General features: G+C 40.3%; 2 protein-coding genes across 17 annotated transcripts in view; one reads left to right on the top strand and one right to left on the bottom strand.

Annotated features, from left to right (window-relative positions):
* Nucleotides 1–41: 41 nt before the first annotated feature.
* COPS4 (COP9 signalosome subunit 4) lies at nucleotides 42–15,675 on the bottom strand. Of its 2 annotated transcripts, none has more exons than XM_087935847.1 (10): nucleotides 15,578–15,675; nucleotides 12,985–13,076; nucleotides 10,078–10,229; nucleotides 9,006–9,109; nucleotides 7,557–7,710; nucleotides 6,262–6,412; nucleotides 5,319–5,501; nucleotides 2,817–2,932; nucleotides 1,840–1,924; nucleotides 42–498 (listed from the first exon to the last, which is right to left on the bottom strand). In XM_087935847.1, the coding sequence occupies exons 1-10, from the start codon at nucleotides 15,649–15,651 to the stop codon at nucleotides 365–367; spliced, it is 1,245 nt and encodes a 414-aa protein (XP_087791973.1). In that variant the 5' UTR covers nucleotides 15,652–15,675; the 3' UTR covers nucleotides 42–364. The 2 variants fall into 2 exon arrangements, with proteins under 2 accessions (XP_087791973.1, XP_026574702.1); XM_026718917.2 differs by having other exon boundaries at nucleotides 5,331–5,501.
* A 250-nt stretch (nucleotides 15,676–15,925) lies between these two features.
* LIN54 (lin-54 DREAM MuvB core complex component) overlaps nucleotides 15,926–23,587 on the top strand; it is a 32,067-nt gene continuing 24,405 nt past the window's right edge. For 5 of the 15 annotated variants that reach the window (XM_087935842.1, XM_087935837.1, XM_087935841.1 and 2 more), the window contains exon 1: nucleotides 20,360–20,632. The gene's annotated coding sequence lies outside the window, so the exon portion shown is untranslated. Of the gene's footprint in view, nucleotides 16,185–16,355; nucleotides 16,460–20,358; nucleotides 20,800–23,587 lie in introns of those variants that run through there. The other 10 variants (XM_087935840.1, XM_026718902.2, XM_087935839.1 and 7 more) reach the window with 5 other exon arrangements.

The raw sequence follows: 23,587 nt of genomic DNA, 5'->3' as shown, positions 1-23,587 counted from the left end.
ATTTTTGGGTAAAGACCAATAAAAATGCAGGAAATGAAGTATCCAGATACCAAGTAACTGCTCAATTTCCATCCCATCTTTATTGGAGCAACTGTATCCGAAGAGATTGGAATTTCAATGTTCACAACACACAAACATTCACAAAGTTACATAGCAACCAAAATTTTAATATAAAACTTAAACACGTTCATCTCTTTAAATTACAGCTTAAAATAATGTTCAGGCTGTGCCACTATCACGGTTCTTAAGAGCAACAAGTAGAACCAAACCAAAGAATTTTCAATTTCCTAGGTTTATTTCACTTTTTTTTTAGAAAAAAAAAAAAACATCCAAAGAACGGGGGTGTGGGGGAGAAGTTGAAAGTCTACTGAGCCATTTGAGCTTCCATCGCCTGTGCTGTCCATTCCGGGGCGGTCTGACTTATCTTCTCCAGAAGATTGTTAACTTGGAAACAGAGCGACTGGATCTGTTTGTCCCATGTTGGTAAGGCTTCCCGTGCTAAAACAAAAAAAAAAGGACCTAAAATAAGCAACAGCAGCGCTTTCATTCTTGTAACCTTCATTCTGATAAACACAGTTTATTATACATGACAAGCATTAGCAAATATTCTGGGTAATTCAGAACAAGAAATTTACAGCACTTCCACTATATGTAGACTGCCACCTGGAGGTTGAAGGAAGAATCACTGACAGGTGTTACACACAAATGCAAGATCTGTATTAAGGCAATTATTTATTAAATCACCTAGGTCAGGGGTGTCCAACCTTGGCAACTTTAAGACTTGTGGACTTCAACTCCCAGAATTCCTCAGCCAGCTGGCTGAGGAATTCTGGGAGTTGAAGTCCACAAGTCTTAAAGTTGCCAAGGTTGGACACCCCTGACCTAGAGCCTGGGTATCAAACTTGCTGCATCACATTGATGTCACATGTCATATTATGACTTTTTTGACTCCCCGGAGCTGGGGTGGGTGTGGCCTGCCCGTGATGCATCCAGCCCACGGGCCGCCAGTTTGACACCTATAACCTAGAGGTTTAGAAAATGGACTTTCTCAAACTTCCCTTATTTCCAAAAGAACTTTCAGGCAAGTTGTTTATCTCTACTCCAAGTTATAGCCTTACATAAAATGATGTGCAGATGCTTAATTACTTACAGGTAGTCCTCACTTAATTGCTTAGAGACTGTTTGGAGTTATGGCAGATTCTCCCAAAAGGTACTTATGACCCAGAGTCCGAGTTCTGATGTCCGCCCAATACTGTGGTCTCAGGACTGCATTTTGGCGCTTGGCAACTGGTCCATATTTATGGCCGTCTGCAGCATCCCATGGTCAAGTGAATGTAATTTACGACTTCTTTTGCTGGAAACGGGTGTTTGCTTTCAGTTTCCAACAAAAAAAAACAACCCATCCATTGCAAACAGTAGATTTGCCTAACAACCGAGGCGTTTGCTTAACAACCCTCACAAAATTGGAACAGTCACATGATGACCTGCTTAACAACTGGCATGATTTCTGGGTTCAGTTACAGTCATATGTTGGGACCTACCTGTATCTTTAACACAAGAGTCTAGCAAGCTGGTAAACCCTATTGCCTTCTACTGTTTGGTGTGCCAGAGAGATTGTTATGTTCCTTCTGCCCACGAGGAAAGTGCTGGTTTTCTTCCGCAAACAATGCGGAAGTGTGTTGGAACAGGCTGTCTCCATGTTGGGCCACCTGCTCCACTGAATGCAAAAAAACTTCTAAGCGCATAGGCTGATGGGGGAGGAATCATCAGCTGCTCACATATTCATCTTGAGGAAATTTAGCTGGTTGGACTAAAACAGCCACCTGTAGCCAAACTTACTTTCAAAGTGGACTATTCCATCTATTTGATCAATAAAGCCATTCATGCGCCCCTCGGTTATCATCTGGGAGGCTATCTTTTCTGCCTGAAAAACAAAACCAAGTGGCACATCAGCTTCACTTGACCCAAACAGGCCAGACCTGACCTGACATGTATGTGAAGGGATCTAATTTACTGAAAGTTTTTAAGAAGAGATTGGACAACCATTTGTCTGAAATGGTACAAGGTTCCTGCCAACTCTGTTATTGTTAATTTCTGTTCTTTTCTTTTTCATCCTTCCAGAGACTTAGTATTGTGGGGGGGAAGTGGCAGGAGGCAGCTCTGTTTCTCAACTTCAGCAACTTTAAGATGTGCGGACTTCAATTCCCATAATTCCCCAGCCAGTCCATTTGAGCTTCTGAAGTTCAGATGGTGCTGGTCTTTACCGTCTTGAGCTCCTCAATGAAAGGTGGAATACAGAACTAAAACATCAGCGAACAATCCAAGGTCCCAAGATTAATCTCAGGACATCTGAGTCGGTAGGTGTGAGTCTTACATTACAGTGTGATTTAAGTGTTAGAAGAATTATGCAACTGTTTGCTGATAAGTAACAGAGCCAATGAATAAGATTGTTACATTCTAACATTAAAAATGGGAACTCGAAAACTAGACTGAAATACTTTTTCCAAAATATGGAAAGTATGCTTGGAAAATATGGAAAAAAACATCTCATACTACATCATTCCAAATTAGAGTAATATTGCAAGAATACTACTACATTGTGTGTCTTTTTTGTCTTTGTATTTCTTGTAGTATGTCCAAAGACCAGTTTTCCCTCAGTTTTGTCAGTTTTAAAATTAGTTCGATTTAGTGTTGATCTTTGCAATTTCTTACATAAACTCAACCATAATGCTGTTTTCATCATCTGACTCTCAAAAATTTAGCATTACAATTTGCAATTTAGCAAAAGAATGAATGAATCACCAAAATATGTATACCTTGGCTGCAGGTATTTCTAACAAAGCTCCGAGTTCTTCAAAGGTAATGTTGTTATATAGTTTGCTTGCAGATAACAAATTATGTTCAATGACAGCTCTGTCCAAAATACTAGAACCTGAGGAGAAAAAAAAAATCTATTGATTAGCTACATGTTTAGCTACAAAACATGTAAATATACATAAAGCATACAATACATATGCTAATATATATGCATATGTATTTTCTGAATGCTGTTCCATATAAGAAAAAAATAGAAAAGAACAGGTGAACATTACTACAGTGAAACTTCCAATTAACAGTTCATTTGAGAAGATGGAAGTCCATTAAATCCAAATGTCCGTTAAATCCGAATGACAGAATTTTCATCAATTTGTAGAAGAGACAGAGCCCAGGGGCAGAGTCAAGAGAGGGATCAGTCTGAAGTCATTCCCATAAACAATCTGAGTCCAGCCCTTGAATTCTATTGATTCTTATCTAGTGCCAGTTTAGTGCTGACTATTAGTTGACTAGATTCTTGTATAGGCGAGAGCAATACATCTTAACTGGAACTAACTTCAAGACCCAAGTGCTGCCATGTGATGGGGCGAGCTCCTGATAGTCGTTCCAGCTCCTGTTGACCCAGCAGTTTGAAAGCAGGTGGCCATGAGTTTATAAATGGACACCACTTCAATGGGCAGCTTTATAGGGACATGAAAGGAGCCCCCCAACCAGGTGCCCCCCAATTAAGGGGCACCTGGATGGGGGGGGCTCCTTTCATGTTGATTGGTGGCTTGGTGCTTCCAACACAAGATTGAGCGAATGACTGGAATGTAATATGCAGTCTTGATTCTTCATGCCGGACAATTTATGCCATTAGCATAAGTGGCATTATTTGCAATAAAACCTCAATGTAATGAACAAGTCCTTGACTTATGATTTTAAGCAATGGAGATTATTTATGCTACTCAGCTGAACTGAAATCCTCTATTACTTACAAAAGGCATGTTCTACCTTTTCTGAGTGACCAAAAATTCTACTGTTTAACCCAGGAGTCTGCAACCTTAAACACTCAAAGAGCTATTTGGACTCGTTTCCCACAGAAATGAAAACACTGGGAGCCAGTAATTTAGCAACCAGTTTGACTGGGTGGGCGTGGCCAACTCGATGTCACTCACTCCCACCCAATCACCTCCTGCTCTGGAATATGGAGAGAGTCTCCATCTCCCGCCACCACCCTTATCTTCTCAGGCCAGGCGAGGAGTGACAGGGAAGGGAGGGGCAGGGCCAGCTAATGGTGGGATCAGCCAACAGGGAGCCGCAGCAGAGGGCCAAAAGAGCCGCATGTGGCTCCAGAGCCACAGGTTGCAGATCCCTGGTTTAACCCAAAGATACTGACCACTGATCCAGAGCAGTATCTGTTCTTTGGCCCTCCTCACTTATTACTGCTGCTGCTAACTCATTTAAGAGACTTATTAGAGCTACAAATTAGATCTCTCCACAATGGGATATCCTTGTTTAATAATATGCCTTCCCTTTTCTCTTCCATCACTGAAGCTACAGCAGACATTCAGAAGGGAGGGCTCTGATCAACATAGGCAATGCCAACAGCAGCTTTGACTCCCCCTTACCCTGAAAGGGCATCTAATACAGAATTAAAATAATAAAATTAATTTGTATAAAAGTGTGCGTGCAAATGAGATACAACGTAAAAACAAAAACATATGGAAAGGTAACCATAATTCTAACCCTTGCTGACTTGCACAGAATCTGTTCCAAAATAATTTTTATCGAGAACTAAGGTCAACATTGGACGGAGAGTAATATTGCCTATAAAACTAACATGCCATGACACAGAGAGATGAGCAACAGCTGTAACAAATGGAAGATCTGAATACAGAGCTTGGAATGCAAAAAAAAAAAAAGGATTTTTAGGAAAGGAATTAGGGAGGCAGGCTAAGAACCAGTTAAGAGCAGGACAAATTGAAACCAAAGTCAGAAATCAGGCGTGACCAGTTCCTCTTTGACCTATTTCAAATATAACTCTGACATTCAAAAGAAATAAATCCACTGAAAAGCATGGAACATTCTGAGCAGGCATTATAGAAGACTTCATAATCCTTTCAAAGCATGCCAAACAACCATTCCTGCCCCCAGAATTTTCTCTTCTACAAGACAGACCAGTCAGTCATGTACTTCTATCCTTTGCCATGTCTATCCTGTTTTTCATATAGGTAAGCATGAGAACAAAAATACAGAATTTTTCTTTCCGGATACATCGCCTACTTTTTGTTAGCCTTCATGACCCTGCAGCTTTGTCATTTAGGATAGAATCCCAGTTTGTGTCTGATAATCAGTTTGGGATTCATTTGAATTTAACACATGTCCTCAATACAAAACATCAATGTACAACATTCCCCAAGTTCTCAGTGAGCAACTATGTTCATTTTGTAAGTGAAAAAATGAAAAAGAAACATGTTTTGTATGTACAGCCTATTCAATGTTTCAAATATGATGCACCATACTAGGCAGAGTACCGTCAGCTGTTGTTGCTTTCTGATGAGGCATGAGCATCGCAGCGAACTCTTGCAACTGGTTTCCCCTTATAATCCTGTCAAGGTACATTTTCTCCAAAATGCCATAGGCTGCAAGCTGCTGGCATCTTTCATCCTTGAAGAGGGTAGCTAACATTCGGGAGCGCTGCTGTCCTGAAACACGGTAAGAATAACGTTAATGGCTCCAACCCAGATACAGTGTGTGAAATCTGCAATTTTTTTTAAACCCACTTCAAACAGTCAGTAAATGAACTGTTGTAAATCAAGGATTACCTGTATTTAGTTTTTAATTTATTTTTAATCCCCTTTATTATTTTTATAAATAATTCAAGACGGAGAATATGGAGAAATGTGTGCTACTAATCATAGTTTTGCTACCTCAATCAATTTATTACAATCAAGACCCAAATATACAACAAAATACAAATATTACAATTCCAATTACACTATGCAGTTGTCATAAATACATTCAACGATGATTTGCTAACACATTAATAATTTATACTTTCCTAATTAATTCACAAGTTGGGTCCCTAATCTAACAGCCGTCACCAAAAATGATTGGCTGTAGCAAGAGTCATCTTTGAATCTCTGCCAGGCAACACCCTTTTAACACATTCCAAGTAAGATCAGCCTGGTAGTTTTGAAACTACAGTTAGAACAATTAATCAGAAGGAATGGTTTGCTTTCAGAAGCTGTGGGTGCTCTATCATTGGATGTTTTCAAGAAGAGATTGGACATTTGTCTGGAATGGTATAGGATCTCTTGCTTGTGCAGGGGGGGTTGGACTAGAAGACCTCCAAAGTCCTTCCAATTCCGTGAACTTCTGAAGTCTTCTGAAAATAGCACTATGCACTGTATATATTTAAAAGATTCGAATAAAAGAGAGTTAAATCTTCATATGTCATTTTACCTGCGGAGGCTAAAATCGTACAATGCAAGGCATGCTTCAGGGCTTCGAGCCGCTCACTTTCATGGACTATGCTTTTATACGAAAGCTCGTTATATCTTTGGGCAGCTTCAATGAATTTCCTTCTGTAATCAAGAACGCGAGCATAGCATACCTGGAACAAGGAAAACCGTGTAACTAAAAATAGTTTTGGCTGCCAAAATTTCTAATGTTGCAGAATAGCATTTCAACAGCAATCAAATCTATCAGTCCTATTTTTAAAACAAAAGTTAAATTGAACAACTACAATTAATTGAACAGTTTGGATATTATGAAATATATCTCTCCGAGGATGCTGCAGCTGTCATTTAGCTCATCAATTCAGAGCAGCATAAGAGACTGTGGAAATAAAATTTGTCAGCTGGACATTTTGTGAACCTTTGTTTCTACATATCAGCTCTACCCCCAACAACAACAACAACAACAACAATAGCTATTGTTGTTTTGTTGTTATTGTTGTTATTATAAGCTTTTATTAATTAAACATGAAACTCAGTCAACTGAACATTTAAAAATGTATCACAAATATCATTGACTGGCTCTGATGGTTGATACGGGTTGCTGGCAGCATCCTAGGTATTAACCAAATAACATCATCATCATTTCACTGCTGAGTTAAGGAATATGGATCACTGGACAATTTTAAATCTAGAAGATATTTCTCAATATCCTGTTGATAACAGTTCATGCTCTTATACCTACCAGTTAAAAGTATTTTGTTTAATACAACAGACCACCATGAGAGCACATTACACAAGAATAAGTCATAACTTTGCATAGAAGAAGTGATGAAGTTTAGTAGTTTTGTTACAATCTAGCTGTCAGGATTCTGGCAGTTGTCCTAATTAAATCATGAGCCTCGAGCTAAACTTCAAAACCTATAATGAATTTATTAGGAGGGAACATGTCAGCAGGACCTGGTTGAAGCCGCTCCTGAGACACGTAATTCACTGTCACCCTTGAACCTGGTTTCCCCCCACCTCTTTGGGTGCATCATAATTCATATTCTCCAACAAACATGTTCACAGCCAAGAGTCATTAATCATGTTCTCCAATTAGAGAATTGCGGGGCAGAAACCCCAGTTGCCTAGTTATAATCTCTGCAAGTTATGAATGGAATGCACTTTCGATTCTAAACTGCTGCACTGGTGTTTCAAATTCCTTCCCCCACCCGGGTTTCTGTGGCAAGTATAAAACAGGCATAGAAATGTTTTATGAGTTGACACTAGCATTACGTTGGGTACAAATGAATATTTTACCTTATAATGAATCTGTAACTGCTCATTGGTTGATTCATTTTGAAGAAGGGATGCTCTATTTATATAAGCCTCAGCCTGAACAGGATCATCATCCTCCAGATAAAGTCGTGCAATTTTCAGATAAGTTTCCAATTTATAATCCACGTTGTACTGCCTTGAATAGTGAGGGAAAATACGCAGTTTCAATATTATATTTGAGCAGGATCACAATTCTTTTGCAAGTGTATTTGAACAGTCTGCAAGTTTTCACAGTAAAACACGCAGAATTGTACAAATGAAAAATCGGGGATGGTTGGAACAACAGATGGCAATTTCACACTCTAGCATGACTGAACAGGGGGAACCTCTTCCAAGAAAAATGAATAGCTTGGGGAAAAAAGAAACTGTTCTCTTCTCTGGAAGCCCAGACTGGAGCCCAGTCTTTTGCCCAATTATGGTCTGATTTGCTAACGGTAATTCCATTCTGGATCAATGCAAGATGCCTAGCAGAGCCATTCAGAGTCCATGGATTTTTTTCCCCAGCCTGTGAGAAATATCTATTCAGATAAAAAAAAAAGACTAGCTTTCATATGCTAACCACAACTTGGAAAAATTGGTTTCTGATGCAGTTCTCTATTCAAATTGTTTTCCATCCAACCTATCTAAATCTCATTAACTCCCTTTTTATGATCTTGTAATCCCTTAATTTGGAATAGAATTGGGACGACTGGATGGAGCTGAGTGTTTACTAGCTGTACCTAAATCTCATTCAACCAACTAAATGCCCACAAAGCTTAAACAAAAATCAAGTGTACCAACAACTACACAAAGCCTTCAGAATGTTGGTTTTAACAGGAAGCAAGATGTAGACTAGAAGTTTCAAGAGACAAATCCATAGCTTCATTAGAGTAGCTGAAGAAAACAGGCTATTAAAATGTAACTGGAACAGAATTACATTCCTTTATCAGGAAAACAACAGTATCTTATTGCTAAATAGCTCCGTTTTAAGGATTACCCATAGTAAAAATATCAAGTTAGCTCCTAACTAGTTAACTTTTTCAGGGAGGCATACAGATGTAGTTTATCTTTTGGGGGACTTTTTAAAATTCTTGATCAGTTTATTGTGTAAATATTCCCTAGATGATCTTCCAGATAAGTACTGCAGTAATTAGCTCAAACCCACTTCACCCTCCAAAGATCAGTCATGTGCTGCCATTGGCTGAGATAAGCATTTTGACATAAAAAATTGACACAAGGATCCCAACAAAGATAACCCTTTCAGAAGCTTGCTGAAACTAGTGATATATTTCTGTTTCAAAGACAACTATTGAAAATGACTAAGCTCCTATACCATATTGTGAGAGAGCAACAATAACTATACAATCACTTTAGAGTGAAAAGTACTGAAGAAAGGTCAAAGAACATATCCATTTTTTGTGTAAAAGAAAAAGGGATCACTGTTCTATTTACTTTTGTCCTGTTTCAAGAGGAATCCCCACCAGCACTTGTGCTGCGTTCCGCCAATCCTCTTCTTTCTCATAAATGGATGCGAGGTGTTGTCTTATAGAAGCAACCTGAAGGGAGAAGGAAGGGAGGGTGAAAACACAGGATAAACTAAAACCCATTTATCTTATCTGAAAGATGCTTATTTTCCAGTGGCCTTTGTGCTTTTGTTTCTCTTTTTCCCACATCCAACAGACTTTGATAGGATCCTCATTGACACAACAAAAATATTGAGGAAATATTTGCAGAAACAGGCATTTTCTCCCAATTTCTGAAAATGAACCTGTTGGCTAGGATTCAATGTATTTCAGGATGGATGGCCTTGGTAACCAGAAAATATCTAAGTGATCAGATAAATGACAACTCTTATTTACATAGAAGTGATCAATGCTGATCTGCAAAATAAAATCCACCAACAAGGTGAATCCCAAGAGTTTTGCTATGGGGTGGGGTTTTTTTTTTGAATGAATGAAAATTTATTGCAATCCAAGTACCCAATAATCATTATGACACAGAAAGAAAACATACGTTTTGTCATTATGTGGGAAGCAAATCATTCAATACGTATTTTCTTCCTACAATTCTTTAAAAACACTTTTAGAGGTCTCCTCTTGCATCAAACAAAAGCATGAACAATTTAAAAGAAAAAAAAATTGCAATACAAAACTGCTTAGCAGCATAAGCATGTTGAGAGAACCATGTATCTCTAGCTGTAGTCTAGTTTCAAAGCTGAAGCAAACCAAAACAAGTGGTTAATCAAGTGACCAGTGAAATGCTTCCAATGCAAACATATATGCTAAATAACAGCTGAATATAATAGAAACCCAAATGCTATGGGTGGGAGTGGAACAAAGGGACTTTTAATTCCTCTACCTACAGTTCTCTCTCCCCCATAGCACATCCCTCTTTGTGACAACCGCTTCAAAATCTGTTGATGATCCAACAATCATCTGAAGCACATTTTAAAGGTATGCCATCAGTTACCAACTGCTCCCTCCTGTTGGAAAAGGATGGATCTGGAGTGATGCCTTGTCCTTACCTGTTCCTCAAATGAAATTACACGAGGTTGGATCTTTTCCAAGGTGAAGTGATAGATTTCTTTGGCTGTACTATCGGGAAGATTTGGAAGATGCGTGCAAAAGTCAGTCAGCAACTGGCGTGAAATTACTAAACTGACATTTTCATTTACCACTGATACAAAAGACACAAAGAAATAATTTCATGTTTGTGTTGTCATTTTAAACAGTGCTCTGATCATAACTCATTTTCTTAGTAAGCCTGAACAATGAATAAGCCAACAGTTTCCAGGGCAACATTTACAGCTTCTGAACCATCCAATGATTATATGGGACAGAAAATTTCTGCACCAGCATAACAGAGATCTATTCTGTAATTTTGCTTTGCTGATATGCTACCAAGGTCAAATTGCATAATCCAGAAGCAGACAGATAAGAACCTGCTGAATCTACCACAACACAAGCTATTCAGAACACTAATGAGGTTCAGGTGTTCAAATATTTACTCTAGTAAGGTTATTATGCAGATTGATTCCCTTGGACTATGAGAAATACTCAGAAATTTTACTACAGTGTTTCCTATAGTACAGATGAAACTCAAAAAATTAGAATATCGGGCAAAAGTTCATTTATTTCAGTAATGCAACTTAAAAGGTCAAACTTATATATGAGATAAACTCATTACATGCAAAGCAAGATAGTTCAAGCCATGATTTGTGATAATTGAAATGATTATTGCTTATAGCTCACAAAAACCCCAAATCCACAATCTCAGAAAATTAGAATATTACATGCAATCAATAAAACAAGGATTGTACATAGAACAATATCGGACCTCTGAAAAGTATAACCATGTATATGTACTCAGTACTTGGTTGGGCCCCTTTTACAGCAATGACTGCCTCAATGCAGCGTGGCATGGAAGCTATCAGCTTCCTGAGGCGTTATGGAAGACCAGGATGCTTCAATAGTGGCCTTCAGCTCTTCTGCATTGTTCGATCTCATGTCTCTCATCCTTCTCTTGGCAATGCCCCATAGATTCTCTATGGGGTTCAGGTCAGGTGAGTTTGCTGGCCAATCAAGCACAGTAACCCCACGGTCATTGGACCAGGGTTTGGTGCTTTTGGAAGTGTGGGCAGGTGCCAAGTCCTGCTGGAAAATGAAGTCAGCATCCCCATAAAGCTCGTCTGCAGAAGGAAGCATGAAGTGTTCCAAAATCTCCTGGTAGACATTTGCGTTGACCCTGAGCTTAATGAAGCACAGTGGACCAACACCAGCAGATTACATGGCTCCCCAAATCAACACAGACTGTGGAAACTTCACATTGGACTTCAAGCATCTTGCAGTGTGTGCCTCTCCATTCTTCCTCCAGACTCTGGGTCCTTGGTTTCCAAATGAGATGCAAAAGTTGCTCAGAAAAGAGGACTTTGGACCACTGAGCAACAGACTAGTTCTTTTTTTCTTTAGCCCAGGTAAGATGCTTCTGATGTTGTTTGTTGTTCAGGAGCAGCTTTGCAAGAGGAATACGACATTTGAAGCCCATGTCCAGGATCCGTCTGTGTGTGGTGGCTCTTGATGCACTGACTGCAGCCTCAGTCCACTCCTTGTGAAAGTCCCCAATACTTTTGAATGGCCTTTTCCTGACAATCCTCTCCAGGCTGCGGTCATCCCTGCTGCTGTGCACCTTTTTCTTTCACACTTTTCCCTTCCACATAACTTTCAATTAATGTACTTTGATACAGCACTTTGGGAATATCCAACTTTATTTGCAATTATCTTTTGAGGCTTTCCCTCCTTATGGAGGGTGTCAGTGATGGTTTTCTGCATAACTGTCAGGTCAGCAGTCTTTCCCATGATTGTGCTTCCTACTGAACCAGACTGAGAGACCATTTAAAGGCTCAGGAACCCTTTGCAGGTGTTATGGCTTACTTAGCTGATTAGAGTGAGACACTTTGAGCCTAGATTATTGAACCTTTTCACAATATTCTAATTTTCTGAGATTGTGAATTTGGGGTTTTCATGAGCTGTAAGCCATAATCATCTCAATTATGACAAATCACGTTTGAACTATCTTGCTTTGCATGTAATGAGTCTATCTCATATATTAGGTTCACCTTTTAAGTTGCATTACTGAAATAAATGAATTTTTGCACAATATTCTAATTTTTCGAGTTTCAACCTCGCTTTCTTAAAATTTATTTTTAACAATCCAGCCCTAAGTACTTTTCTTGAACAAGAACTTCCAATCTCGTGTCTATAGTACACAAAAATAATTACATTTCATAGTTACAAAATGTGGCCCAATTACATAGAAACTATTATCATAAAAACAAAGGTTCCTTTTTTACCCATATGCACAGGAATAAGAAAGCCAAATTACTTGTAAAGAATTCAGATTGCTAAAATGTGTTTCTCTATAAACCAACAACAAAGAAAAAAGTGCCAGAGCAACTGAGAAAGTTAGTTTTTCACTCATCACAGGATTATGATCCCAAGCATTAATTCCCAGTGGGCTTTACTACAAATAAATCTACTCAACAAAGAACTTCAGTGTTTATTCAAAACCATGAAAACTCCAGAGTTTAGTTATAAATACAAAGTTAAGAGATTTTTGTTAAGTTCCCTACTTTGTTTACAGTAAAGCTGTTCCCATTAAATGGCCAGTTCTTCTATAATGACTCTTTTGTAATATTCCAAAGGCAAACCAATAGGGCAATGAAAAACACTAGTCAAGAAATAAATCCCTTCAATTTTGTTAAAATGTCCAAATGTGCATAATTCAATTAATTATTAATGAAGTTAAAACTGTGTAAACATCTGGTTAAATATATACAGTAATTTGGTTACCACTCAAAATCCCTTTCCTGATTGCAATTCAGTATGTATAACAACACTGTCATGCAACACCAGCTGCAGTTTAATAAACTCACTTGCTTCTACAAAAGCTTTTAATGCTTCCAGTTGTTCCATTCCTGACAGCATTCCTGACAGCTGAATTGCTTTCTCCAGTATTTGTCGATACCTGCCAGAACGTTGTAAAAATAGATGGCAATTAACTCAACATCCTAAACAGGAACTTTGCTTTTCATTTCTTCCCATTTTTAGACAATACTATACAAGTAAGTTTGAATGCTTTTTCTTAACCTATAAAAGTTATCCTGTTCTCTTACGTCAGTTCTTTATTTCTTGGAACATTGTTTATGATGGGCAGCAGATCTAAAATTGGGATGACCATTTTGTTTTCAGAATAGAAAGGTATTCAGGAATATCTTTTTGTTTTTGAGTAAGACTGTTGGATACAATCTTATACTTGCCATACTTCTGCAGTTTCCACCAAAGTAGAGATGCCCTCAACTGCTAACACATTCAGGTCTTTTTTTTAGCTGAAACGTAGAAATGATTTGCTACTGCAATCTTCCTACAACATTAGATTTCCCTAATGGAATTTCATGCTAGTCTCATTGTTCAGTCACTAGGTTGTGTCCAAGTCTTTGCAACCCCACAGCACACCAAACCCCCTCTGTCCTCCATCGCCTCCCCGGGTTTGCCTAATTCATGTTCATTGCATTGGTGACACTATCTAACCATCTCATCCTCTTCTCCTTTTGCCTTCCATCTTTTCCAACATCATCATCTTTTCCAAGGAGGCCTTTCTTCTCATTTGGTGGCCAAAGTATTTGAGCTTCAGCTTCAGGATCTGTCCTTCCAAAGAACAGTATGGAATCCCATTTTCAAATAAAGTCAAGTCTTATCTGAGCCAAGCTCAACTCTGGTGACTGAATGCCCATGGTATTTTCTTAGCCACAATCATGAAATAATTGCCATTGCTTTATTCCAAGATTAAAAAAAAAACATTTTCCAGTCTAGCCTAAACACATGTTTTATTGCAGTCTCAGATCTAAGTTCCCATTCTGTTTAGGTTTTGGGGATTAACTAAAATACACTCAGATCTCCCATTGTGCTCTTGAACTGCAGCTTGGTTCTACCAACTGTCAGATGAACATGTTTCATGTTTAAAAAAAGCACTACAAATATTTCTATTTCACAGTGCCTTATGAAATAACTTCAAAGCAAATTTTCACCTGTTTATTTTGAATGTACAGAGATTAACAGAGAGGCAGTTTGGTGTAGTTAATATCATGCCCCTGGTGGAGACTGACTCTGGGGGAGAGGAGGAACAGCCAACAGGGAGTGGAAGTGTGGCTCCAGAGGATGTGGAGGAGGCTAGGGAAGGGCAGAGGCCGGCTGGGCAGTCAGAGGAGGACCCAGGCCCATCCTCTCCATCCAAGGGCACACAGGGAGGAGAGGATAAGGGAGAGAGATGGTCTACTGGGGAGGAGAGGGCCTTGATCCTCTTCATGGGCTGCAGCTGTGACAACTGGACAAGAGGAGGGACATACGGGCGAGTGCTGGAAACAAAGTATGGAAATATCTCTAGTTTATTGTTCCTCTTTGAGTTTGGCATCCTTCCCAGTGTGTGTTCTGCTATCTGTGAACGTCTTCAAGCCTTGATCTTGCCTGGTTTGTGTTGTTTTTTACTCCTTATAATTTAAATGACATTTCCTCCTTCTTGTAACTGCTTATGTGGGAGTCTTTTATCTCCATTCAAGGATACTTGGAGCTTGGAAACAAAGGGAAGGAATAAAAGGGCCTTCACCTGTTTTTTGTGACTGTGTTTATTTTGTATCCCACCCTGGGTCATCACAGTTAATGTGCTGGCGTAAAAATGTGCTGGCCTGCCTTAGGCTTTATGAAAGCCTGGAGCTTTGAGTCAATCCCTCTCACTCAGCCTAACCAATTTCACAAGGTCGTTATGAGGAAAATAGGAGGCAGCAGTATTAGGTATTTTGGCAGCCTTGAATTGCTTTTCTCTTAAAATCTAATATCACAGTCCCTGGATCTTTTTTTATTAATTGGCTGTTTTATATTGATTCTCTAGTTGATTGTAGCACGTTATTGAGTTAATGGTTGCTTTATTCTGTGTTTGCACTGCACTAAGTTATAAGCATATAACAAGACTCGGTCTAGTGTGGCAGTTCAGGTGCTGAGCTAGAAACGGTGGATTTCAGTCCTCCCTCAAGCATAAAAACACGATAGATGACATTTTCTCAGCCCAGCCTACCTCACAGGGGTGTTGTTATGATAGCATTATGTGCATTTCCTCGAGTTTCAAAAACTAAAGGCGAGATATAAATCCAATTATAAACATCTAAAAAATAAAACACGTCTGCTGCCACTTCGCTACCATTTATTTCTCTGATGGGCTTACGTTACCCTATAATCCGAAAAGGGGCTGAGAAAGACTGACTGACCTGAACACCCGGGTCTCCAGCTCCGAACCCCCCCAAAATAGTCATCCCTCTCCTCCGTGGCTTTTCCTCAGCTAATAACCCCGCTCCGGCCCTTCCCAGACCTTCAGAATGGAGACGCGCTCCGGCTTCTTTCATCTCTTCCCACCCCTACCCGATCCTCTATCAACAACCAAGAGCGGAAAAGAATGGCCGCTGGGGTCGCCTCACTCACTTCCCCGCCAGGTCCTTGTGGGAGCCGCTGGAGCTCATGAGCTGGGTCAGCTCCTGCCTCACGGAAGCCGCCATCTTGCTCGCCCGTCCCTCACGGGTGGAAAGACAACACGGGCTGCTACGACGCCGCTGCGTAACCACCGAGCGGGCCCGCCTAGAGAGGATGGGCGCTGATGTGTTTCTCTCTGTGTGTGTCTATCTGTCTCTGTCTTTCCCCCCTCCCCCACCTCGCTTCTCATCTCCCGGAAACGGCTCACGACAGGTGGGCGGGCAGAACACCGGAAGTCGGCCGACCTTTGAGGAGGGAAGGCGGGAGAATGGAGCGGAGACGAGGGGGGGGTGGCTAGGGGAGGTGGATGAGGCTCCGTAGGGGTGGCGCGACGTCGGTTGTCAAGGCGCCGTAGCCGGCTTATTATGGGATGCGGCGGCGTCGGAATGGCGCGAGGCGCGTGATTTTGAACCGACGCGGAGCCCTGACATCGGGCTCGGGCTGCTGTGGGGTGGCCGGGCGGCCCCGCGCGGGAGCGAGCCCCGGGCCAGGCACGCGCCGGCGGAAAACAGACGGGGAAGAGCGAACGGGGGAAGGAGCCAGCGAGGGGCCCCGGCAGGTGAGTTGGCGGTGGGGTGGTGGCGGTGGCGGTGGGCTTAACGGCGAGCGGCGAACGCCCTGACAGGACCGGCCCGCCTTGCCCAACGGGGCGTGGGTGGGTGTGTGGGGGTGGAAACTGACGACGAAGGAGACTGCCTGGCCGAGCCTCCTGTGACCGCCGCCTCCTCCTCAGGGCGGGGACTGCCAGACGGACCCGGGTTGGGAAGCGCTGTGGTTGGAACCGCAGGCGGTGTGCTGAGACCCGACACCAAGGCGGTTCCGTCTCCGCTTCAGGTGAAGGGCGAGAGGCGGCCTTCGCTCCGTGGTGATGGTGGGTGGGGAGAAGGAGAGGGAACTGGAAGAGGGCGGGAAGGTTTTCGCGTTCGCCCTTTTAGCGACGATCTAATGCAGGGCTCTCCAACCTTGGCAACTTTAAGCCTGGAGTGGGAGTTGGAAGTCCTCCGGGCTTAAAGTTGTCAAGGTTGGACACCCCTGATCTAATGGATGGACGGGCGAAATTTGACCCTCGGTGGTGCATTTTTTTTTTTTGGGTGGGTGGGTGGGTGGGTGGGCTCTTCAAATACTTTTGCCACTGCTGTAAAAGGAAGAAAACGAACAGAATATATACCTAGGACCTCTACCTAGGATCGAACTCACTGCCTCCTGATCTTCTAGTCCAGCCCCCTGCTCAAGCAGGAGAACAAGTGTCGGTCCAGTCTCTTCTTAAGCCTCCAGTGATTTATTTTAATTATTAGAATTTGTCAAACGAAAATGAGAAGAAGAATAAAAGAGAATAAAAATATAATGACAGGGACGATAGGCACATTAGTTATGCACTTATGCACCCCTCTACTAACCACTTAAGTATGATGTAATTTAATTTACCTAGCTTCCCAAAACAAACTCCAAACATATGTCCAGGGCTGTGAAAATGATAATAACTTAGTTGGGAAAGTCTTTGTGTGTGTGAAAGAGGAAGAAGGGAAGAAAAAGTTTAAAGTACATTTTGTCTGCATGTATATGGTAGTGATACCTGCCCTGTCATTTTCTTTTTGGGGGGAGGGAGGGGGTGTCAGCCACCTTTATACCAGGTGCAGAAAAGGAATGAAAAAGGAAATCAAAGACTTGCTAGATAAGATGATTAGGTGCAGATAGATGTACATATTATCTCCACAGCTAAGGAAGAGAAAGCAGAAATGGTTGTATTGATTATTTTATTCAAAGAGGAGAATATGTTTAAGTATGTTTGGATATCACTTCTGGATTTTGTTGCTTCGGGGACATCATTCCCAAGTACTTTGTCAGTGCTTTGAAATGAGAAACCAAAGAGAATATTTACCTAGCTTCCCAAAATAAACCCTTAACATGTCCTTGGCTGTGAAAATGATAACTTGGTTGGAAAAGTCTTTGCTTTTTTTGTGAAAGAGGAAGAAGGGAAGAAAACGTTTAAAATAAATTTTGTTTGCATGCATACCTGCCCTGTCACTTTCCTTTTGGGGTGGGTAGAATCAGCCACCTTATGCCAGGTGCAAAAAAGGTGTGAAAAAGGAAATAAAAGACTTGCTAGATAAGATGAATAGGTGCAAATAGAAATGCATATAATTTCTACAGAAAGGACTATAAAGAAGAAATTGTTAAACTGATTATTTTATTCAAAGAGGAGAATATATTTAAGTATGTTTTTCATTTTGTACTTGTAATGAAAAAAATGCAACTTTGATTTTGGTTTCGTCAAGTAGATGGATTTGTCATTATAGGAATGGCTAGTTGTATACTAATGTGTAAAAACAAGAAGTTGAGGCTGGAGTATTTTTATCTTCTACTGTGCTAAAAGGACTTAGAAGTCAACACCTTTTTTTTTCTTTTTTCCTTTGTACCTTACATTTTCTTCCCAGCTCTCTTTTTCCCTTCCCCAATTTCCCATTTTTATTTTTCTTTGTATTTTATATGTGGATAAAACAATAAAACCCACATCCTGGATAAAGACTTGCTAGATAAGAAAGAAGAATACAAGCAACTCTAATGGACACCCCCAACATTTATTAGTTTTTTCTATACTTGGCTGGCTTTGCAGACAATTCTTGCTTCCATTACTATACTTCATGTTTTGTCTTATTTTTATTATCTAATCAGGATTCAAAAAACAAGTCTGTTTTGTGTGTGTGTATGTGTGTGTGTGTGTATGTATGTATGTATGTATATATATATAATTTGCTATTAAACGAGTCTCAATTTGTCCTTATCATAAATAGATGTCTTTTCTCCTACTTTTGGCAAGTACATTTCAGTTCCATAGAATTAGTATCTTCTGAAACTATGATGAACCATTCTTCAGAAAACAATAGATAATCCAAGAACAAATAGGTTTATACTGTATAAAGCATGCACACTCACTGTGGGTGAATGGAAGACTATATAAAATATATTTGAAAATCAATATGTTGACTGATAAGTTGCTTTATTGCTACATTGACAGTGAAAATTATGTTGGGAAGTTGAAGTAAATCTACAGAGTACTTAGAGCCAATAGTAATAGCATATGGCTCTGGAGGACCCAAATTTTTCATGGGTTGCATACAACATTGGGCCATACATTGTGAGCTTCTGTTCTATAATATAATAGTTTTAAATATAAATTAAATGGATTGCGGGTTTTTTTGTGTCCTTGGTGCTGTCTGAGCTTAACTTTTTGCTTGCAGACTTTATTACCAAACTATAGAATGAGCAAGTAACATTAGCAAGCAAACAACCAAGATCAGAGAGCACCAAGAACTCCCCAGTTCAACCCAGAATATATACATATATTCTCTTCTGATGGGATCTATTTTGTTCCCTCTGGATTAGTGCCAATGTAGGAAAAGGAATCAGGCTTTTATCCTATTTTAAGTGTAGGCGGTGGTATTCAGACTACTGATCTGATAACAGCTGAAAATACAGTATATAGCAATCTTGGCATATACAAATTTTTCCTTGAAGTTTTTGGTCATATGATTGTTGCAGCCAATGATTATTTGTGCTGATTGTGCTGATGAGAACCTAGAATAGAGAAACCTAAATTTGCCCAGATGTTGAATTGTTGTAAATTGGCAACAACTGGGAATTACATATTATTTATTCTTGTGCTTATCTACAAAATAACTTGAATACATTCATGTGTTTAACATTTGTCATTCTACAGTGCCATATTCATTTGACTATTAAGAGGTGTGCCAACTGCTTTTAGAAGCAGTGCCTGTCATTCAAAGAAACCCAAGGCTCAAATTCCTTCCGCAATTTTACCTCTTCAGCTTTACTTCTGAGTAAATATGTATTATGTTAGTTCACTCAAGCCCTGTAATTCTTTGTTTCCTGTTTTGCCTTAGTTTGCTCTGCTGATTTGTATCGTTCTTGAGAATTTTGCAGGTGACCCAAGTAAATATTTTCTGAGATACTCTACACAGTTGTCTATAGAGATTCTCAGTTATCCAGGTCGTGGTTGTCCCAAAGGTGCTTTTTTTTCCAGGAGACAACTGGACTTTCTGGTTTTTCTTTGAAGACATTTTGCTTCTCATCCAAGAAGCTTCTTCAGTTCTGACTGGATTGGTGGGGAACAATTCAATCAGAGCCAAAGAAGCTTCCTGGATGAGAAGCAAAAAGTCTTCAAAGAAAAACCAGAAAGTCTAGTTGCCTCCTGAAAAAAAAAAAAAAACACCTTTGGCACACAGTTGTTGTTTTCTCTAACTGCAGCACCTGTACTGTATTTTTGCTCTTGCATTTCTGCACTACATTTTCAAGATCTTCCAGGCCGGTTTCTGTTAACATCAACCATCCGATGTCCCCCACCCCCCCTTCCTCTGCTCGCAGGGTTAACAAACACTTTCCGTCCCATTTTTAAGGCGAGCAACTGGACCCTGAGCGAGGATTCCCCCGTCCATCCGAGATGAAACGCTTCTGCTCATAGAAAATCCGCCACTTTTTCAATGGTGCAAACCACGGCAGCCTGTTAAGGTGCCGCGCGGGGACTGGGAGGCGGCCGATCCACCCGGTGGCGGCGATGCCGGGCCGAGTCCCCCCCCTTCCTTGCCCTCCGCTTGCGCCTTGGTCTCGGGGCGCAGGTCCTCCGCTCTGCTCCGCCGGCCGTCAAGGCAGGTCCGGCAGGGCATCTTCCCCGGTCCTCCTTTCCTGGCGGTGGGAGGGCTTCCCTGGGCGGGCTCCGGGGCGGAGGCGAGCCCGGCGGGAGGAGGCCGGGGTTGTTGCGGAGCTGGGGCTGCCAGGGTGATGACGAAGTGAAAATGGCGGATCTTTCGAAATCCTATCCCGGCCCTTGACATTCCAGAAGCGGCAGCTCACCAGCCCGAAGAGGCTCTGCCCGCTGGCTGCCAGAGGCCCTCCAGCTGGCTCTGCCCCCCAGCCGGTCAGACCCCGCCCGCCCACCCGGGAGCTGGCACCGACCAGCCTGGAAGGACTCGCGGCTGCCTCCCGGAGAGGGTGAGCAAAGGGCGCATCGAGGTCCGGGCAGCCCTGGCTGGAGCCGATCGAGCGGGGCCTTGCTTTGGATGCAGGTGTGGCGTCCCCCGAAGCGCCCTGCTTGTGCCGCTGAGAAAGGCGTTGGGAGCTCCCGAGGCCTAATTTTCTTCCCGGGGGCCGATCGAGAGGTGTCCAGCTGTGCCACAGTTTACTGGGAGGATTAGGGCTGGCGGGGCTGGGGAGGTGGTGATGGTGGCATTTTTCTGGAGGAATCCAGCCTGGGGCTTGCTGGTTATTCTGAGTTGCCCGGGAAGTATTCTTCATCCTTTGCTGTACAGGGTAGGGAAGAATACGAGTACTTAAAAGTGCTTGTGGGATACAAAAGGGTCTGAAAAACTAATTTCAGAGCTGCTCTTTCCCACCTTAATGGGTGTGTTTCAAAAGCCATCTCTTTTAATTAGCACTTGTGAAAGCTTCCACCTGTGTTTAGCTGTTCATATTTAAAATAACATTTTCAAGATCTTCATATTTAAAATAACATTTTAAATATGAACAGCCAAACAGAGATGGAAGCTTTCACATGTGCTAAGAGATTAATTAGATTCATTAACTTTTGAAAAGTGAAGAAAGCTCAGCATAGCAATCAATAAATGAAAGTAGTAAAATAAAAGTTATTAGGAAAAAAAAATTAGGGTTTTCTCCTCTTTTTAATAGGAGGCTGTGGATGCCAAGGGTGATTTAGGACAGGTCCTATTCCTGGCAAAAATGCTGTAGATGAGTGATAATTATTCCACATAATGCCTCTGGGAAAAAAACATTTTTATTTAACAGCTCAGTCCTAAAGTGCAGCAAATTAATCTTTGTTGTTTAATTTATTTCAGGGTAGAACCATTTTTCTATAAATCTGTAGCTCTTCCACCGCTTTAAACTTTGTAGTAGCTCTATTTTATAGATCTTATTAAATATCTGATTTAAATAAATAAATCTGATTAAATATTATAGGGTTGATTTTATACCCCAAAACAATTAGAAATGATGTATTCAAATGATACATTAGAAACTAGCTCAATACCCGTGCTTTGCTATGAAACTTTGTGGTCGGGCTTAGTTTTGGGGGAGGAAAATAAGGGGGGGAAAATTCTGTCTCTGCCTACCAGCATCCATCCGTATTCATCTGGCTAGCGTCCTGTCAGTGTGAGAGAGAGTTGAGGACTGTTTGGAAACTGAAACAGTATTTGCTATGTGAGCAAGGAGACTGGGCATGGCTTAGCTCAACTGTTCTGGATAGGAGGGGAGTGGGTGTAGAACTCCTTAGCATCAGAGCATGTTTATAATATACGAAATTCTAATGCTCTGATGGTCATTTTGAAAAATCCTTTCTTAGTGAGCACCTAGAAGCCAGGAGGGACATAGGTGCCAAATTTTAAGTTTGGAGGCTTTACGGTTCTGGAGATTTTGTGATGATGCATGAGTGGTATTTTGCTTTTATATATAGAGATAATAATAAAACATACCTGATAATGTAAACAAGAGATTCTTTTCTATCTCCCTCTTCTACAGTTGTATTTAAAAGACCTCATTCTAAAATAATACATAAAACACAAATATAAGGCATTGCAAATTATTTATTATGCAATGTAAGGTATTTCAACTAGCGTAGAAAAGAATTGTGCTTATTTTGAATTCCAGTTACTTACAGTATTTGATGGAGTATTTATCTTTTTTGCTTTTAAAAATATTGGCAGAAGTATAGGAGAACTGTATGTTTAGATAATTATATAAATTTTATATTGTATGCTATAAAATGGAAACCAACACTGCAGATTACTTTCCTGTTTTTGATATATGTTACATTCTTAAGTTAAATATTTTTACATTTTCAAAAACTATACAATCTGGTTTTTACCTCTACTATACCTTGCTATGCCTAAAATCTCAAAATTTATCACAATTAGATTAGATTCTCAAGTAACAGTAAGATACAGTATATGTAACATTGGGCTAATGAACACTCTACATTTCCAAGACTTTCTATCATTAGGAATCTACTCCTAAGTCCCAATTCTTTTTTAAAAGGCAATTTCATTGCCAAATATGTGAGATACAGTTCATGCAGTGACTTAGTTCCGATCATGGATTAAACAGAAACAAAGGGTTCCAAAACTCCTTAATGAAATATATCAATTAGTTCACCAGTGAAAATATGTTTTGTAAATGGTTGCTATCTTTAGATAATTATGCTTTTTGCCCTCTTGTTTCTCCTTTCTTCTGTCCTTATCCAGGCATGAGTTTTATGCCAGTATCATAATATTCAAAACGTGGAAATTAGAATCCATGGAAGCTTATGATCAACTTTGTCTTTTAGGCAAAGACTGGCTTTATTATGTTCACTACAAAAGGCTAGCGTGGGTTATCTCTGGAAAGTATTAATTTTGAGAAGGGAGCATAAAGTAGAGCAACTTCTATCTATTTCCTCTAAAACATGCATATTTCTTCTTCAAAAAATGTTCAGGAGCGCTATAAATATTAGATGTAGAATTGGAGAATCCAATTTTTTTACTTAACGGATTTTTTTCCAAGAAATTCTAAGTTCAGTCAGTTTACTTACACTAGCATTGCAAGCTTATGTTGAAAAAATGTTGCACATTTGAGTAGTCCAAAGAAGGATTTATCAGTAAATTCAAATTTTACCTAAGAGCAGTTGATATAAGCCTAGTGATAGTATTAATTACAAATAATTCTCATCCAGTAATGACAAGTGAAAATTTTAATAAAACCTGCCTATAATCTTGGATTTCATGGCCTATAAATCTGAAATCAAAATATTTATTATAACAAAGTTAAATAAGGTCCGCATAAATGTAAACCACTTATTAAACATGAAATAGTTGGTGAGCTTATAGTTAAAATGTTAAAAAAAAATGCTGAAGTCAAGCACATTGTTTTATGAATGACTAAACCACCAATCCTGTAGCC

This window comes from Pseudonaja textilis, chromosome 6, assembly GCF_049901715.1.
Source record: "Pseudonaja textilis isolate UNSWEBS1 chromosome 6, rPseTex1.2, whole genome shotgun sequence".
NCBI lineage: Eukaryota > Metazoa > Chordata > Lepidosauria > Squamata > Elapidae > Pseudonaja > Pseudonaja textilis.
Note: the sequence above shows the minus strand (reverse complement) of the source record. Positions and strands in the feature narration are given on the sequence as shown.